General features: G+C 43.2%; 1 protein-coding gene across 1 annotated transcript in view; it reads right to left on the bottom strand.

The window, feature by feature from the left end:
* SV2C (synaptic vesicle glycoprotein 2C) overlaps positions 1–19,526 on the bottom strand; it is a 220,590-nt gene that overhangs the window by 87,674 nt on the left and 113,390 nt on the right. The window contains exon 4 of the mRNA XM_047731103.1: positions 12,484–12,635. Coding sequence (XP_047587059.1) covers positions 12,484–12,635 — 152 coding nt within the window. The remainder of the gene's footprint in view (positions 1–12,483; positions 12,636–19,526) is intronic.

The following is a 19,526-nucleotide window of genomic DNA, read 5'->3' as shown; positions in this document are numbered from 1 at the left end:
CTCTTCACTCCAAATGAATCACACAACCAGCAAGAGCATCTTCTCATTAGCAGGATGGTCCATTTGACTCACATCTATGGTAACCAGCCTGCTCTGTTTTCACCCACATTTTCTTTTGCCATATTTGGTATCCTTGAATTTTTGCCAAATTTAGAGCCTGGCCACCACTGTTTCCCAGCACATAATTCTCAGACTGTTTTCCAACCTCTTTGCAGGTATCCCTTTCAAGCCTCATGACCACCATTTGTCTTATACATTACACAGTGTGATGGGCAGCACAGCCAAACAGCTCACTGAGGGGTGGGCATGAGGGTGAGGAAGAGTGGACAGTATAACCCAACCTGTCCTCAAGTGGAGGTGTGTTCCAATGTTACATAAAGATCAGGCACCTCCTGAAGAAGAAGTACCTCCCATACTTGAGAAGGATCCCTTTAGGAAATACTTTGTTGCATAGTAAGATTCCCCTCATCATGCTTTCAACCTCAAACTCTGTCCTCCTTAATCATCTATTTTTCTAAGGTTCCATTCCAGGCATTAATTGTGCATCTTATGAAATTAGTTACATTGGTATCCTTTCTGTGGTCCAGTTGTGCCAAATGGCCACATTTGCTAAGATGCCACACCTTTGATCTTTAACTGGGATTGCTTTGGGACACTCTAAAAGCAACTCAGAGTAAATCTAAACTCAATTTTGACAGACAGCTATATAAAATATAGATACTAAGTCAGTCCATAAGAGAATAGGAACTTCCAGGTCATTCAGCACCAATGCCTCTGATGTAAAAATTAAAGTTCAGTTTACTTCTTACAAATGAAAGAATACTGCACTTGTTTAAAAAAAAAAAAAAAAAAAGATGGGCAGCTCTACAACCTTTCATCTTAACCATCTGGGCCAGTGGAGGGATTACACATTTTGGGGACCTCACTATGCATTTGGAAAAAAAGTGATGTCCAGGTTCTCTAGCTTGTACCCTAAGATGTCAAGGAAACCTTTTCTACCTCTCCATAGTACTGTGAATATATCTCTTGCCCTCTAAGCCCGCTCAGTATTATTGACAGAAATCTTGGAAATGGTCACCTCCTCAAACAAGGAACACTTTAGAAGCTTACAATTTTTATGTCCCTCCAGGTGGAGCTTGATTTAGAAGCACTGTAATTAGTTATCAAGACTTGGTAATGGTGCTAATTGTAAGCCTTGGAAAAAGGATCTAATTAGGTTAATGATGAATTCAGCCCAGCAAGTATATTCTCAGAATAGCTCTTTTCAAGGAAACACACACGCACATGCATTTTGTCTAGTTCAGAATATACAAATGTTCAGAGAAGTGAGATGGGCAGTTCTTTTGAAACATAAGGATATCATAAGACCTTATTTAAGGGAGGAAAAAAGATCGGTGTTGCAGAGTTAAGTTTGCAGTAGGGCCTAACAAGAAAAACATTAGAAAAAAATCTTAGCTTCCAATGACTTTAAAGGGTAGGTGAATACGCATGTACTTCTGATGACTAGAAGGTTCCCTGTTTGCTAAAACCATAAGAGGTGGTGTTATGACATGAACCATATCTCCCCAAAATAAATATATTAAAGTCCTAATGCCTAATGTGATTATATCTGGATATAGGTTTCTAGGAAGTAACTGAGGTCTAAAGGGTGGGGCCCTGATCAAACATAAGAAAAAAGAGATCTCTGTCTCTCTGCCACGTTGAGGACACAGCAAGAGGATGGCCAGGAAGACAGCCCCCAACCAGAAACCGAATCAACTACCACCTTGATCTTAGACTTCCTAACCTTGAGAACTGTGAGAAAATAAAGTTCTGTTGTTTAAGCCACCCAATCAATGGTATTTTGTTACGGCAGCTCAAGCAGACTAGCACAGGTAGGGTATGTACGTTTTGAGCTAGAAGCTGGGCAGAGCTAATTCTCTGCCTAAGCAAGGAAAGCAGGTGGGCAATTCAGTCAGCTTCCTGGAGGAAGAAGACTAGCCAGTGAAGTCGCATCCTGTGGGGGATGGAGAGAGAGAAGATGTAATGCAGCCTTTCAAAGGCACACAAGTATCACATAAAGGTTGATGAAGTTGTGGATTATAAGGCATGTGATGGAAAAAACCTCTTCTGTCTTTTATGACATTTGCAGTAAGGTAGTTTTTTTTTTTTTTAAGATTTATTTATTTATTTATTTATTATACAGAGATCACAGGTAGGCAGAGAGGCAAGCAGAGAGAGAGGGGGAAGCAGGATCCCCGCTGAGCAAAGAGTCCGATGCGGGGCTCAATCCCAGGACCCCGGGATCATGACCTGAGCTGAAGGCAGAGGCTTTAACCCACCGAGCCACCCAGGCGCCCAGTAAGGTAGTTTTTAAATGATTGAATTCTGGGTTTAAATGGTTTCTCCTATGGCAAAGGATGGAGGCATGAGTCTTGCAATGCTTGCCAAGGGGCTGGGACGGCAGGCATTACCCAGACAGGAGAGGGGAACAGTATTTGTCACATGGGTTGTATACGTACACTGTAGAGACCATCAAACAACATCTGGCTCCAAACAACCCTGTGGGCTGCTCTTTGAGATGTTTCTTAGCTTTGACATGTCTGGAAGACATTTTGAAGGAATGAAGATCAGAAAACTGGTTCTAATTTCTAATCTTCCATTTTCTCAGTCTCTTTGGGAAATGATGAACTTTCTATGCAACAGGTTCACCATTCAAAAAAAAAAATGGGAGTAACACTTACTGTTGCTCTTGTTTCTAAGGTAATTGTAATAAATATGATGATAGATATAAAAATGCCTTTCCAAAAACACATTATTAATTTGCCTTTTCCTTTTTAATTTGAAGGAACTAGGGTCACAGATACTTGCAATAATAGAGAGATCCCATGGTCCTCTTCACCCAGTTTCCCTCAATGCTTAGAAATGTTTTGTTCTGAAATTACCATGTACAGTATTAAAAGCAGGAAACTGGCAGTGGGATCATGTGTAGCTCTACGTCATTTTATCACATGTGTGGAATTATGTAACCACCTCCATATTCAAGATAGACACCCTTCCATCAACTCCAAGATCTCCTGGGGGCTAGCCTGCTGTAGTCATGCCTGCTCCCTTTCTCCTCACTCCCTCTAACCCCTGCTAACCATTAACTTTTTTTCCAGTTTGTTATTTGTCCTTTTGAGAATGCTTTTTTTCACTCAGCAAAATGCCTCGAGGCCTATTCAAGCTATTTATCAAGTTCCTTTTGTTGATGAGTTATAGCATTCTGTGTTATGAACAATGATGTGCAAGTTTTGTGTAGACAAATTTTCATTTCTCTGGGTGATGGTAAATGCCTAGGAGTGCAATTGTGGGTCATATGTTAGGTGTGTTTAAATTTTTTTTAGACAAACTGCCAAACTATTTTCCAGAGTGGCTGCGCTATTTTGCAACAAGTAATGTATGAGACGTGCAGTTTCTCTGAATCCATATCAGCATTCGGTATCACCATTCATTTGTTAAATAAATTTTTTATACTATCAAATGTTTATACTATTTGTTCCCAAGGTTTCTCAATGTCAACAGCTCTTGGAGAAGGCATCTTTATCTATAGTAAGTGAAACCAACTTTTGTGGTTTTATTTATTGTAAATATAGGTGCTTTTATCTCTTCTGGAGATCAAGTTCTCCAAGATTTATGAAAGATCTAGTCCAGTGATTAGGCTGGGATTCACATTTGCTTTGGGAAGAACCCAGGGGTCTAGTCAGCTATAATCTGAGGATAAGGATGTCTGGTCTGCTGGAATGATGCCCAGAATTTGCATTGGGTAGGGCTCTTTAGAGCGTTGTCCTGAATTTTCTGTAACCAACATGTAAAGGCCACACTAGCTCAAACTATACCTGCCTCAGATGGACCCAGATTCTCCTCCCTGACACATATTATTGCATGTGAAGTGCTCTATCCTAACTAGGGCCTCAAGATACTTTGTCTAGAATGTCACATGTTGGTAATCATGCCTTTCTAACAGCAGGTGCCACCCCTCATGATTGAATCTTGCACAGAAAACTCCACCATCTTTGAAGAACAATTAAACCACTATCAAAACTCCTTGGTGCAGTGGAAACTGAAGCTGTGTATTTTGAACTAATTTCTCTTAGGCTGGATGTGGGGGTTTTTTGAGTCTGGGTGTTGACATTTTGAGTTTGTTCACAAGCCATGCCAGCCATCTAAGGAAGGATTCCCTTGGTTCCTGCCATTTTCTGAGACTGGATCTCTAGCCTTCCTGGCCATTCTATGAGCTACTCAATAGCCTTGTGATAAATTCCTGGTCTGGTTAAGTTAGCTTGACTTGCTTTCCATTATGTGCATCTAAAAACTGCCCAATACAGAAAGGCCACACTAAAATTTAAATCAAGAACCATATGGACAGGGACGCCTGGGTGGCTCAGTTGGTTAGGCAGCTGCCTTTGGCTCAGGTCATGATCCCAGCGTCCTGGGATCGAGTCCCACATCGGGCTCCTTGCTTGGCGAGGAGCCTGCTTCTCCCTCTGCCTCTGCCTGCCATTCTGTCCACCTGTGCTCGCGCTCTCTCTCCCTCTCTCTCTGACAAAAAAAAAAAAAAAAAAAAAGAACCATATGGACATTTTAAAAAGACTTTCTAGAAGAAGAGTGAAATGGTAGAGCAGAGATGGCTAGTTGTCTCTCAATATCCACTCTATCTTATTTGTGTTCTCTTTACTGCTTGGTTATAGAAGATTACATTTCCAAAACTCCCTTGTAGCTAGGTACACTAGCTGAAGTTCTGGTTAATGAGATTTAAGTGGATTTGTGTGAGATTTCCACAGAGATTCTTAATGGCAGCACAGGTGTACCTTTATAGATCCCTCCTGCTTTGTCCTGCCTAGAATGTGGACCTACTGGATGAAATGCACTACGAATGGTGGATAAAAGGAATTTTGAGTTAAAAGGAATTGGGCCTTTGATGGGTGGAACTACCATCCCAGTACTAGACAGCCCCCATCCAGGCTTCTTTTAATATAAAACAAGCTTGTATCTTGTTCCTGCCTCTGTTGATTTTTTTTTCTCTTATATCCATCAATCTTAATGTTTTTTTCTCCCCTTAGTCAATCCTAATCTTAACTAAGCGATGGTAAAGAATGGAATGTGGGATTCTGGGAGAACTCAAAGACCAGTGGTTTCCTAGGAGCCAAGAGAAAGGATTTGTTGACTTCTAGCTTCTAAGTCCATATCTACTTAAAAATAAAGACAGATATTACGTCTGATACCAGCTGTAGTTATTTCAATTCTTTTTTTTTTTTTAAAGATTTTATTTATTTGACAGAGAGAGAGATCACAAGTAGGCAGAAAGGCAGGCAGAGAGAGAGGGAGAAGCAGGCTCCCCACCGAGCAGAGAGCCTGATGCGGGGCTCGATCCCAGGACCCTGAGATCATGACCTGAGCCGAAGGCAGAGGCTTAACCCATTGAGCCACCCAGGCACCCCTAAGCTGTACTTATTTCATACGCCAATTCATTTTGCTAACAACTGGTCTCATTTAGTATATGTGCTGGTCTCATTTAGAATCCTATTTTTTAATTTTCTGCCTTTAAAAGCATTATTCTGAGAAGAGGTGTGCAGGCTTCGGTGGCCGCCCAAGGGACGGACGAGCAGCCCAGCTGTGTGGGGTCACCCAGCACCGCCAGCAGCATATGCACCTGCAGCCTTGCCTGCCCACATGTGAATGGGAAAACTGTCATATTTTTAAAGCCCCTATCTCTGTTTTCAGACTGTGAGTTTAAGATCACTGTGCTTGGCACAATGTCTGGGACACAGAAGGCTCTCAACAAATGACTGCTGCCCCTCTGTTTCTGAGGAGCATGAATGGCAGTGGGAGGACTTGAGCACCATGATAATTGGCTTAATGCACAATAGAAGAGGTGACTCCTCCATCCCTCGGAGGTCAGAGTGAGGATGTTGAAAAGCACTTCCCAGAACTGTGCAGGACTGGCAGGGGGTGGGGTGGGTGGCAGGTGGGGGATTACCTGTACCCAAGCAGACACATGTTTCCCCAGGTGATGCACTTCCCATGCGGAGATCGGTGGGAGGGCTGGGGGTGGGGGTGGGAGAGCTTGTGGCTCTAAGAAAGGAGGCATCCAGAACACCTGAATAATGGCACACACTCACTAAAAACATAGCCATACACTTGACTATGAGAATGCCTCATATCCATTTCTTAAGCTCTTAAATAAAGACTTGGTCGCTATTATTTTGGGGGCTGATGTATCCTCTTAACGTTTGAGGAAAACTAAGTCATAGAGTGAAGGAAATCTGAGCCCAAGAGTCATTTTGTTGAAATCAAAGATTAGATGCATCCTAAAATGGACAAATTAAGAAATAACACTGGTGTACACTGATGTACCAAGGGGATTCCCCTAGCAATGTCTTACTCAGATACTTAAGCATAAAATCTTCAGTGCCATGACATTCAATGAGGGATGGCAAAGGTGGGTGGCAAGGCTGGGGGCACCTGGCTGGGTGGGTAAGTGGTACACAGCTGTCACCTGTCACCTGGAGTGGATGCAGAATACTTGGCATGCCTTACAAGCTCTGTTCTCGCATCTTCCCCCTTCTTATCCACCTCCACAACCTTCAAATGATAAGCACACAACTGAGAGAATATGGTCAGGAAAAGGGGAGTATGGTCTCTTCACTCTTCCAGTTCCTTCTTCATACCCTTACCTCAACATTAGCTCCATCTGTGGAAATAAAAGACCGCACTTAGAGGCCATGCGTGTCAGGCATGGTGTGAACACTTTACGTACACAGTGCTTGAACGCAGCAACACTATGCGGTAGTATGCCTGCTTTCTAGACAAGGAAACGGAGGACGAGACAGCCCAAGTAACCGTCCTAGAGGTGACAAAACTAGAGAATGGCAGAGCTGGCTTGGAACCAGGCATGCTTTAGATCTAATCCTATGCCAGGAACCACTCTGCCTCCTACCAGGTCCAGAGCATAGGACACCTTCTCCCCAAGACAGCAATGGCTCTGCCAAGGTCCCTGTAACCTGCTGGTCTGGCCAGCATCTCTGCTGGCAGGCTAGGACAGCCAGGTTCTTGTTCCTTCTACCTGGCAAGACCGGCCCTGGGGCCTTGAAGGTGGGTCTTTGTATAGTTTGTGTTCTTCAAATATTAATTCGTCCAACCAATAACTGAATGGAAGATATGGATTCACTGGGTTCCAGGTAATCCAGGTTTTATGGTATTATTTTTTTCCTTGAATCTCTCTCATTATCTTAAATTTTTTCCTGATTTTTCCTTTCTGCTGACTCCTCTGATCCCCTCACCTGCGAGGTGAGGGTTATTGTTTGGCACTCCTCGGCTCCTTCTCCGTCTTTTCCTGTAGCTTGGAGCTCGTGCTGGACTGCGCTGATGGAGTCTGTGGCCCGTGTAGGTGAACCTGACAGCAGAAAGAGCTACCAGTTTTTGAGCACTAACTATGCACTGGATGTTCCAACATGACTGTCATGCTTAACCCCCAGCACGATGCAGAAAATGGGATAGGAGACTGAAAAGCTTGACAAAGGTCATACCCAGAAGCAGTGTGGCAGGGATTCGAGATCAGCACTCACTCCCCCTATCCCTTCCCTTGGCCACAGTGCTTTTCCAATCATGAACAAAATGTGATACCCTCGCCTGTTTCCTTCTTCAGCCAGACAGTCATTAGACTATGACTAGACTGTGCTCCCTTCACCCTGTTTTATCACGAGGGAGTAGAAATGTATTAGCTTCCCACATCACAGAACTAAAGGAAGCAGGCCCATCTTGGTCAGAAATATGTGAGGTTTTAAGTCCAGATCTCGAGATGCGGCTGGTGGGGGAGCTGGGGGTGCTGGGATGGGCCTGGCCTTCAGGGTGCCCCCAGCTTGGCCCTGGGAGGTCTGCGGTGAAGGGCGGAGGATGATGGAGGCTGTGGGGTGGCTGCAGTGCAGCGGGCAGCCCCATGCACTCTGGGCTTTAAGAGCTGAGGTATTTTGTGCTGAACGGAGAACATTCCCACTTAGCTAATTGAATGTCCTTGCTTCGCACAGTGGTGCCCCTCAGCAGGGGACAAACCTCATCTGATGTGCACACGAATTTCAAAGAGAAAATGACATGGGAGGGTTTAATGGAGCAGACAGTGCTGTAATCCCAGGGCAACTCCGAAGCCCGGGCCAACGTGCAAGCTCTCAGCGGAAGAGGGAAAGTGCTGTGAGTCAGCAACCTGTTCCATTTTCCCCTGAGGCCCAGGGGCCTCCATTAATGCAGTGTTTGTCCTGATTACTGAGGGGAGGGAGGGTGAAGGAAAAGCGTCATCCCTTTGCTATCTCTTCTCTCACAGGGATCCCAGCTGCTGGAAGGAGTGGGTCACAGGGGAGGTGGCTGGCAGGAAAGGTGATGACATTCGAACACTCTGCCTCCTAAGGCTGTGTCAGAGTGGGCGAGGTAATCTTCTGTTGGGAACCTTCAGATGTTGGAGACCGTCTGCAGGGAAATCTTCATCCCCACTGGCAACAGTGTGAAGGTAAAGCACCATCATGATCCAAGGCTGGTCCAGAGACGAGGCCTCGGCCAGCTGGGTGGCTCCTTCTGTCGGTCAGCAGACCCTGGCCACAGCCCGCATGTGAACTCAGGAGCCCTTGCAGCTGTCCAAACCCCCTTCCTGGCCTTGTCTAACCTCCGAAGAATCCTTCCAGATTTCCTTGCCCATCCTGAGTGACCACTCATGGTCTCTTTGCATAAGAAGTTTGTCTGGGAGTCAGAATTCAAGCCTCTTGAAGGCTTAGGGCTCTGTGCACTGACAGCCACAAAATGCAGAAAGAGAACACCACAGACACCTTCTTACCTGCATCACTTATCATTTGAATTGCTTGTGGTGTGGATGCCAGTTTTTGATTCTTTCCCTCTAGCACAAATCCTGTTACTGTTGTGAGATGGGCCAGTACCTGGCTCTGAGTTGTTCTACGATGCTCCCAGGTTCTTCCCCTGCTGGGTGAAAACTCCATCTGCTGTCCAGGTGCTGGTGCTCAGGGGTCTCCTGAATGAAAGAGGATGGAGGCCCAGGGCCCGAGTACTCTCCTTTTTCTATAAGCTGTGACACCATTTATACTAGGCAGAATTTCAGAGGCAAAAGAAATCTTTTCACTTTTTCTGAGGCTGCAGGGAAAGTGGATGGACTTAACAGCTCTTATCCATTTTAAGTAAAGTCAAAAGATGTAGCATTGAGAAGAAGACAGAGCAAGATGTCAAAGCTACTTTGTAAGTGATTCTCAGCCACATGAGTGGGGAAAGTCCTTTAGCCTGGATGAACACAACAATATGGAAACCTAAACGCCCACTGAATAAGTCAACCATGCCAGTCAGGCTCACGCTTCGCTTTGCGCCCATCTGTAGCCCCCCTCCCTGTGCATACATGGTGAAGCCTCAGGGGCTTCCCAGATCACCCCCTGGCAGAGGTAGGAAGCTGAAGATTCTCAAACCTGGCTGCAGAGAACCAGCTTTAAATGGCTTTAAAAACCATCCATGCAGAATCCCCAACCCAGATAATTAGATTCGACTGATCCGGAGTAGGACCCAAGCGTGGGTATTTTCAGGGGGTAACGGAAGTGGTAAATTTTATGAACAAATATTTATAAAAAAAAAGTGTAACTCCCATATGGTGACATATGTAAATCTTAAGTACCCAGCTGAATGCATTTTTATAAATGAATACTCCTGAAACACCCTCCCCCACACCAATATAGAGAACATCATCAACCCCCAGAAGCCTCAACACAGGATTTTTAAAACGAAGTTCTTTTCTTTTGAGATAATTAGAGCTCTCAAGTTGCAAGAGCATAGCAATGAACTCAGCAAGTGTATTTAAAAATCTCCCCTGTTGATAAAACCATACAGACAGGCTTGTTTGCAATAATTGTTGCTTTGGCCACATTTCTGGCCACGGAAAGCCTTCAATAAAGCATGGGTATAATGTTTCAATATTCTGTGACTGATTTCTTAACCAGGTCATTATTTCTCAAGGTTCCTTTAACATAGAATTAATGCCAGCCTCAGATATACTTAATTTTGTTACATTGTCATTGGGGTTTTTTTGGTAAACTTTTTATGAATTGTTTCTGATTCACAGCCTCAGCCCTTTCTGGTTATGTATGTTCTAGGCAGACTGTTTTGCTATAAAAAAGAATATCTTATGTATGCTTGAGAAAAATAAAGGTGGAATTACATTCATTTTTTTGTGGGTCAGCCACTAGTTGATGGTTGGTGAGTCCAGAGGCAAAATCTGGAGCCCACCATGGCTCAAGGGTAGGGATGTGTGAAAGGCAGGAGTCTGAAGAACTAAATACCCAGTGAGGAAAAGCAAACAAACAAACAAACAAACAAACAAACAAAAAACAAAACCAATCAACGCCCAGGCCTGTGGAAAAGTGCAGACTGCAAAAGCAAATCTGAGTTCCGAGTTTAGGAAGACCAGCTAGAGAAATTCTACAGGATGGGAAGGGGACCAGGAAGAAGGGTCAGCAAACACCCAGGAGCCAAGGAGCTGTGCCGCCATCTGGGGTTAGGAAGAGGCTGGCCTCAGAAGGAATCCAGCTGCCCAGTGAAGCAGTCAGCAGTGACTTGCTGGGTGAGCATCTGGCAGAGCTGGCCAGTGGGGCTGCCCCTGCGTCCGCTTGGATGACGCAGCTAATCTTCATTCATACAGAGGTTGCTTATGGACTAGGGCGGCTCCAGGAGCAATGCTGAGGAAAGCTGGACTCTGCCCGGGCTCTGCATCTCCTTTTTGTCTCTTCATGCAGAGCTCCTAAGCAGCAATTCTTCTTCTTCTTTTTTTTTTTAAGGTTTTATTTCTTTATGTCAGAGAGAGAAAGAGGGTGGGGGGGCGGGGATGGACAGAGGGAGAGGGAGAAACAGTCTCCCCACTGGGCTGGGAGCCTAACTAGCAACTGGATCCCAAGACCCCTAAGATCATGATCTGAGCTCAAGGCAGATGCTTAACTGACTGAGCCATCCAGGCGTACTGGAGCAATTCTTCCCATGGCAGCTAAGTGGGGTTTCCATTCCAAACGGCCAGCTAAGTGGGTTGGGAGCTAGTTCTGAGGGTGGCTGAGGTCTTCGGGGCCCAGACAGAGAAGGAGAATCACCCGTAATTCCTTGGATGGTGGGAGACGACAAGCCTTATGGTGGGTGTGAGTTAGTACCTCTGGGAGGGTATCTCTGGCCCTGAACAGACCAGAGTCCAAAAAAGAAAAACCCACCACTTGCACTTGGCACGCCATACTCAACTTAAGTGTCTGGCAAGGAAAAATTCTCTTTAGGCCAAGTAACCAATTCCTTATGCCTTCCTTGTTATTGTTATATACAACATTGATTTGCATGTAACTTTATAGGTTTATTAAAAGAGTGTGACATGCATGAATTTTGTAACTCAATAGGATAAAGCAAATTACAATGAGTTCAAATACTAAAGTTTACATCTTGTCTTTGATTTTAACAGTGGATCAAATTCACTCAGGGTTGTTCCCTAACAAACCTAGGCTTTATAGCCAAAATTGCTCTGTTCTAAAACAAAAGCAGGAAAAAAAGAAAATGATCCAAAAGCAAAATTTTGAAATCTAATTTTTCACCCAATGATCAATTAGATTTTAGGGTGAACAAAGAGTGAGTTTTTAAAGTCCACATGTGGTTTTAATTTACATAGTATTCATAATTTGCAAACTTCAACATGTTTGCTCTCTTTCTCTTTCATACATACACACAACCAGAAAACCTCCCCTCCCCTCTGTCTTGTTTATTGGATTTGATTCCTGGAGTCTATGAACCTCTCCCTGCATTTCACTATTTGTGGGTGAAGCACCTGGAAGTTTCTGGCTTCTAAGCAGGACAGTGCTGACTGCCCAGAAACAGGAGACCTTAAAGTGTTCAGAGGTGGCAGGAACAGCTTAGAAGAAACTCAGGAAGGATCTGGCCAGCAAGGACAGTTGAGTCATCTCTTAAGTTCTACAAATAGATGTTCCATGACAAGACAAGATGCTTCCTGCTCTCATCCCAGTTCTCAGCTGCCAGCAGAGGCAGACTGACATGGGGTTGAGCTTTGAACTAGACCTAGAGGGGACGAATAAAGGCATATGTATGTGCCTGATGTGTATGATAGTCCCCAAAACAACGGTAAGTCATGCTGCCTTCTATGCCGATTATGACCTATGTCTCCCCATTTGGGTGGGGAGCCTAGAGTTGATAGCACATAGAAGGCCAATGAAAGTGATCCCTTGAAACACAGCAAAATGCAGCAATATTCCTACAGGACCCTTGGCATGGTCTTACCTTCTACAGATCTCTGTACAAGGGAGAAAATCCCAGATAAACAAAAGGCAAAAACTTGATCATGACAGTGTTGTTCTCAAACCAGCACTGACAAGACAGGAAAGGGACAGAAGGAAGGCTGAAGTCAAAGAAAGGTGATGCCTCGTTCATGCCAGGCCAGCCTCTTACCATAATGCGGGATGATGGCCCAGGCCATGGCAGAGGCGTAGATGCCGCCAATCATCCAGAACATGCACAGCCAGCTCAGATGCTCCCCCCGCTTCTCTCTGGCCAGCACTTCCGCGAAGTAGGAGAACACCGTGGGAATGGCCCCTCCGATCCTGCCAAGAGCAACAAAGACTATATGAGATCAGAGCCAGGACAGCTGTGGGAGATGCAAAGGGCAGAACCAAAGCAAGCTTTAGCAACAACACTCTCTCTTTACCCCAGCATATCCAGGGATGTATATTTTCTATCATTTTGTAACTTTAATATTATAATCTCTGTTAAATATAGGTTTATTACCCCTCCAGAACCTGTAATTAAGGGATGTCACCAAAAGGTGGCAGTAGTGCCCTAGTTATGGGGTTTATAGAGCTTACCCTTGCTTAAGGATCAGAGGGGTTTCTGCTCCGGTTGACTGAATGTTCTACACATTTGCAAAAATTACACTATTGGGTCTAATCTCGTGAATATTTTAATGAACTCATTTTTAAAAAGAGGTACTAGGATATGTCCTAGTCAAAGACATGGTAACTTTAGAAAGAGCTTCAAGGGGCACCTGGGTGGCTCAGTGGGTTAAAGCCTCTGCCTTCGGCCCAGGTCATGATCCCAGTGTCCTGGGATCGAGCCCCACGTCGGGCTCTCTGCTCAGGGGGGAGCCTGTTTCCCTTCCTCTCTCTCTGCCTGCTTCTCTGCCTACTTGTGATCTCTGTCTGTCAAATAAATAAATAAAATCTTTTAAAAAAAGAAAGAAAGAAAGAAAGAAAGAGCTTCAAACACTTCTGGGAGGCTGTCTGCCATTGGGCTTACTTGTGGCTACTCTGTGGCAGCTGGTCCTGCAGCCCAGTCATCCTGTTGTGCTGAGGGACACAGGCCCAACCAGGTTGCTTCTTGGACCGCTCTAGTCTCGACCCAGTAGATCTCACTGCTGCCCGAGTACATGTGTATGTATGCACACTGGTTGAATCAAATAAGGCGCCGCTGATTTCCATACCAATAGAATAGGGTACAATGCTTCCTTCTGGTAGGGTAACTATAAGACATCTTGACATGAATAGTGACTTCCATTCAGGTTAAGGCTTCTCCAATGAGGGTCTATAGAATAAATATTTTGTTCCTTCTAGGCAGATGGGCCCTAGATCTCATCTGCATTTCAAACAGGTTTTGACCCCCAAATTTAAAAAAAAAAACACAGCCTCAGAAGTAGGGACGTAGGAGAAAACATTACTCACCATCATCCCAAACAGTATACGAATTCTTAAATTTTGGGGGAAGATGTACAACAATATACATGAGCAAGTTGCAGAGAAAACACCTAGTAATACATTTTTTAAAATATGTGCCGATTCCTTTATGCTCAGATTTCTGTAAGGTAAATTGCTATTGACATTTTATGTCAAGAAGTAAAACATATATTTACGCAGTTAGCAATAACTGATTTCCTCAAAGCTTTTAATATGATAAAGAAGTATTGGCAGTGACCTTAGCAAATGAAATTTAGAGAAAAGCCTTATCTGTAGCCAACTGGATGCCCCAATCCAATTGCAGGATCCATCATGTCATTGTGCATCAAATGGTAGGTCAAAATATAGCACCACTTCATTCATTTGCCCCTGCCTAAAGTGACATGATGGTTATCTACTTCGAGACACGGTCCTATCAACTTAGGCCAACGCTTTTCAATCTGTGGGCTATGAAATTAACTTAGTAGCTATATACAGAATTTTTTAAAAAATTGAACTAGAAATGAAAAGAGTTAAGCACAACTAAAGTAAGGAGGATAAATATCATTTCATGAAACTTTTGTTTCATTACGAAAATATTTATAATGTAGAAAGTACACATGTATATGCATATACGTGTCTACATATAAATTTATATACATGAACAAATAAATAAATATGTATAAAAATGTATATTGGATTGCAATGTGTTTCCTCATGGGAATTGCTGTTCAAAGACTTGAAAAAAATACTAGCCAGAAGCATCTCTATCTGTTTGCCTGAGCTATGAATGTGGCAGTTCTACCTAAAATTCCTGGACCCCACATGACCTCAGATGCAGCACGTGGCCATTTGGTGCCATCACACTAGGAGGAGCCAAGCAGTCCAAGGTCATCAAGTGGACCCCTCCACACACAAGATACAAAGGCATGTGGCAGGCAGTCAGAGCTGGCTCTATCCCACACACAGTTCTCTGCCCAGCTTCTCAAGGACCAGAAACCATGAACAACTAGCTGAATTTTAAAATTCCACAAAGCCCTGAACAGATTTAAATGGTTTCATTACAACACACAATTTTAATAGGAAATAAAACAGCTGTGTCATAAATCATTTAATGCTACTGCTTTTTTCATTTGATGTGAAGAATCTGTTTCTCTGCACCAAAAGCCCCAGGTCTCATATCTACGCCTTCACTTCTTGATGCATAAAAAGAGTCCCAGTTTTTACTGACTTTCCACGTCCTAATTAATGTTTCATCAGGATTCTGGACATTCCATACATAAGAGCTATCACTCCCGTTTCATGAAGGCACAGTTGCATGTAAGATATGCCAGGTCACTCGGAAACGAGAGAAATGTACTCTGGGACGGCTAAAGTGGCAAGTGGAAGATCAGAGCCTTGCTTGTTGGCTTTACACAAACTATTATTATGTAAAAGAATACCAGCTTTTAGGGGCATATAGACAATCCAGCTGGTTCTGAGTCAATGCCTCATTTTCAAGGTGGTTATTTTTGCACCAATGTCCCGCAATATGTTTGCAAAGCACATCGCAAAGAACTCTGATACCAATGGATAAATGAGTCTAAAGAATGAGTGAGGGGGTCTCTTCAAATCCTTTGCAAAGTTCTTCAGATTCAGAGCCCTAAAAAACAATGTAGGCATTCATATTTCTCACTGTAGGCTGATCACCCATTTTAGGGAAAACATTGCTCCTCGTGTTACTGTGATGGGCTTTAAGCAGAAACAAACATTACAGCCTGCTGTCATGTTAACTTTTACTAGTGTTTTATACAATGGCAGAGATTGTAAACGTTGTTCACACTAGACTGAAGGCCCCTTGAGGGTGAGGACTATATCCCATTCATGTTTGAATTTCTCTGCTGTATTGTATTTCTCTGCTGATGGAGGTGCCACTCCAAACAGACTAGAGTAACTTGCTCTGAGGACCTAAACATCTCCCGTGAATGGAAACACACGTCTGATGTTCTGGGTCAATGTAATCATAAGAGAAGTTATGGGTGCTAGAATGGAGGTCCCGGTAGCAACAGAGTCCCAAAAGAGTTCTTGAAATCATGTTATGTCTGAGTTGCACAGTCACCTCATGACCAGATACCTTGGTGAAAAGAGCTACTTGGAACCCCTGGGCATAAGACTGTGCAATCCTCTTGGGCACTCCAGGGACTCCTAAAATCTTTGATACCTTCCAGAAAAGTGCTACAGAATGCTATCAACAATAATAAAAAATTTAGATAAGAGATGAAGCATATGTTTTCACGTCTCACAATATGGCTTTGTTCCTTTAAGTACTGAAGATAGGAAAAAGCTGCCCCCCCGCCATTTTTATGAGTAAAAAAAAAAAAAAAGAAATGTTTTTGTTATTATTCTACATCAACATTTCAGTATTTTGTGCAAGGGCTATACATTTCCTGGTCTGTTTTATTGTATCAAGATAAAATTTCTAAGAATACATGAAGAAATAACAAATTTTTGGCTGTTCTTGAAGTCCCACGTATCAGTGGTTCTTTTTTTTTTTTTTTAAGATTTTATTTATTTGAGAGAGAGAGAGAGCATGAAAGGGGCGAGGGGCAGAGGGAGAAGCCAGCTCCCTGATGAGCAGAGGGCCCCATATGGGACTTGATCCTGGGACTCCAGGATCATGACCTGAGCCAAAGGCAGCTGCTCAACCAACTGAGCCACCCAGGTGCCTGTATCAGTGGTTCTTAAACACAGTTGAATATGTTCTCCCCTCTCCCAAGAGATATTAGGCAATGTCTGGATACATTTTTAGCTGTCCAACTCAGGAGGTGCTACTGGCATATAGTAAGAAGAGCCCAGTGATACTGCTAAAAATCCTAAAACACAGAAGACAGCTCCTCACAACAAAGAATAATCCATCCCAAAATATTGATAGTGCCAAGGTAGAGAAACTTTTGTAACAGGGATTTAATATGGAAAATATACTTTGTTTTATACTAAAAATTCATAACATAAGGCATGAAATGGTTATCTTTACATTACCTGATATGTAATACATCTCTAAATCCAGTTAGCATAGAGATCTTTTTATTGTTCACTATTTAATGATCAGTTAGCTACTGTTGAAATTTTCTCAAGTTCATTTTTGATGGAATGTTTACATAATGAAGCCACCAGATGAGGGTGGTTTATAAAGAATTTTTCTCAGGATCAGATATTAAGTCTATTTTATTAACTGTCAAAGAGGGTTAAATCTTAATTATCTTTGGTAAAAGGAGGCATAGAGGGAATAATAATTGAAATCCACACTCTATAGAGGTGGAAGATAAGCCAGATTCAAAATAATTAAACTGATACAACTGAAACAGAACACTGATCTTTGAAATTTCAGAGTTGGAGTTATTCTCAAGTAAGATCAAGGTTACATTTTTGCAACTTTAATTATAGAAATATAAAGAAACTTAAAAATGTATTAAAACACATTCTAGAATAAGTTGGGACCATTCTCCAAACCCATTCTACACACATATGCACACGTATGTGCGGGCGCACACACACACACACCCCTACATATGACTCAATCCTAGGTGTCTGGTGAGTATCATGAAATGTATTTATTTCCTTCAATAATCTAAGGCAAATTCACAAGTGGGATATGGTGTAAGACAAAGGGTGTGTCAGCTTTACAAACACAAATACTCTGTTGGGAATGTGAGACACATAAGTTGAAGTTCTTTTAGCATAGTAGAATGAAAGAGAATGCCAAATATTTCTGTCTGCACGAACTTCATGGAGACTGCAAATTTCACAGCCACACCTCCTATTACTTGCGTTCAGATGGAACTCTGGTGGACTATGTTTGTCCCTGTACCAAATCATACTGACTTACTCTGGCTATTGAGGCAAAGATAGGAAAGGGCTCAGGGTTCTGCTGTGAAAAGAGGGAGGCTGTGGATAAAAAGAGTAGCTAGGGGGCGCCCGGCTGGTTCAGTGGGTTAAGCCTCTGCCTTCGGCTCAGTTCGCGGTCTAGGGTCCTGGATGCGAGCCCTGCATCAGGCTCTCTGCCCCGCGGAGAGCCTGCTTCTCCCTCTCCGCCTGCCTCTCTGTCTACTCTGATCTCTCTCTGTGTCAAATAAATAAATAAAATCTTAAAAAAAAAAAAAAAGAGTAGCTGGACTTAAAATAGCTTGAAACATGACAGTTTAGAGGAGAAAGTGTGGAATGTCAGATGACTTCCTGTCCGGGGGAGGGGTTCTCCTGAGTGATTCTGTTCTGCCGTAGTGGGCATGTAACAAAGAATATTTTCCTTCTCACTTATTTCACCATGTGACTGTCAGTCTCTCACCTCAGTCTTCCATCTCCCATTTCCATTGGGAAATAGGGCATTATTAATGCGAGGACAGAAGTAAGGAGCAAGTTGAATATGCATTGTAAAGTCACGTGTTCTATACTGATAATAGGCAGAGGGCAAAGTTTACCAAGAGCTGACTCTGACAGCTTTTATTAAGATGGGTATTATGGGTTTATAAAAAGAACACTGAATGCTATAGTCTATACTGGGAATCACAATTACAAAAAAGTTGCATGAAAATATCCTTTTAATCCTCACTCAGAATCAACAAAAAAGGAAAATCAACCACACTGAAATGCCAGGCAAATTGCATAGCAACTCAGAAGCAATTCACTACGTTTTAAATTGGACCCAGAAATAAACAATTAAAGCACCAGCCCCAAAGAAGGACTTTTCAGTGACTTCCTTTTCACAAAAGTAAATAGACTATCACAGAGGCTTAGAGAAAAGAACACAGATCTGTCTCTGAACGGGCTGGTTTGCACAGAAAATGAGATTGCGGTATTGATTAGAAGGTACCACCTGTTCGCGATGAGTACTCAAGACAGAAACAGGAGAACACTTACTGGTACCCGAACCAATCACCAAATCAAGAATGGAAATCTCCCAGACCCAGTGGCAGTGCTAAAGGATGTGTCGTCGGGGTAGCTTTAGTTTCCCACTGTCCAAAGCCACAGATTAAAAAACCATATTCTTTGATAGGGGCAGTTGTTATTTCCCAATATTGTATGAACTATGGATAGAACAATTGGTAGAAACTCGATTATTTTAAAAATATTGAGATGTAAATACACAGTGTGGGTAAAAGTTGTGTTTCTAAGAAAACAGCTTCAATACAACTTCCCTAGCCCTTGTTGCAATCAGGTTGGCGCCCTAAGCCGCCAGACCTATAGTATCCACAGCAGCACAGTATGCCACGAGAAACAGGTCCAGTCATAGATCAGGATTCTAATGCTGTCTTAAAAAAAATTAATCAAGGGACGCCTGGGTGGCTCAGTTGGTTGGACGACTGCCTTCAGCTCAGGTCATGATCCCGGAGTCCCAGGATCGAGTCCCGCATTGGGCTCCCAGCTCCATGGGGAGTCTGCTTCTCCCTCTGACCTTCTCCTCGCTCATGCTCTCTCTCACTGTCTCTCAAATAAATAAATAAAATCTTTTTAAAAAAAAATTAATCGAGCTCTTGAGAGAGCTGGAAAAATCTACCCCCACAGCATCTACATGTGTCATCATGAATAAACATAGTGATGATCATTAAGATGATCTGTAAGAAATGATAACAAAAACCTGTAGACTTCTCTAGACACTTGCTGTATGTGTCCACTCATCCATTCCTCCACTCACCCTCTCACCCACCAACCATCCATTTCAACCCTCATCCCCACCCACTCCAGGCAAACTCTGGGTAAGGTACAGCACAGTTGCTGGAGATGTAGGCAAGAAGAACCCAAGTTCCTGCCCTC

Source organism: Lutra lutra, chromosome 5 (assembly GCF_902655055.1).
Source record: "Lutra lutra chromosome 5, mLutLut1.2, whole genome shotgun sequence".
NCBI classification, from domain to species: Eukaryota; Metazoa; Chordata; class Mammalia; order Carnivora; family Mustelidae; genus Lutra; species Lutra lutra.
The sequence above is the reverse complement of the archived record's forward strand: the minus strand, read 5'-3'. Positions and strand labels throughout refer to the sequence as shown.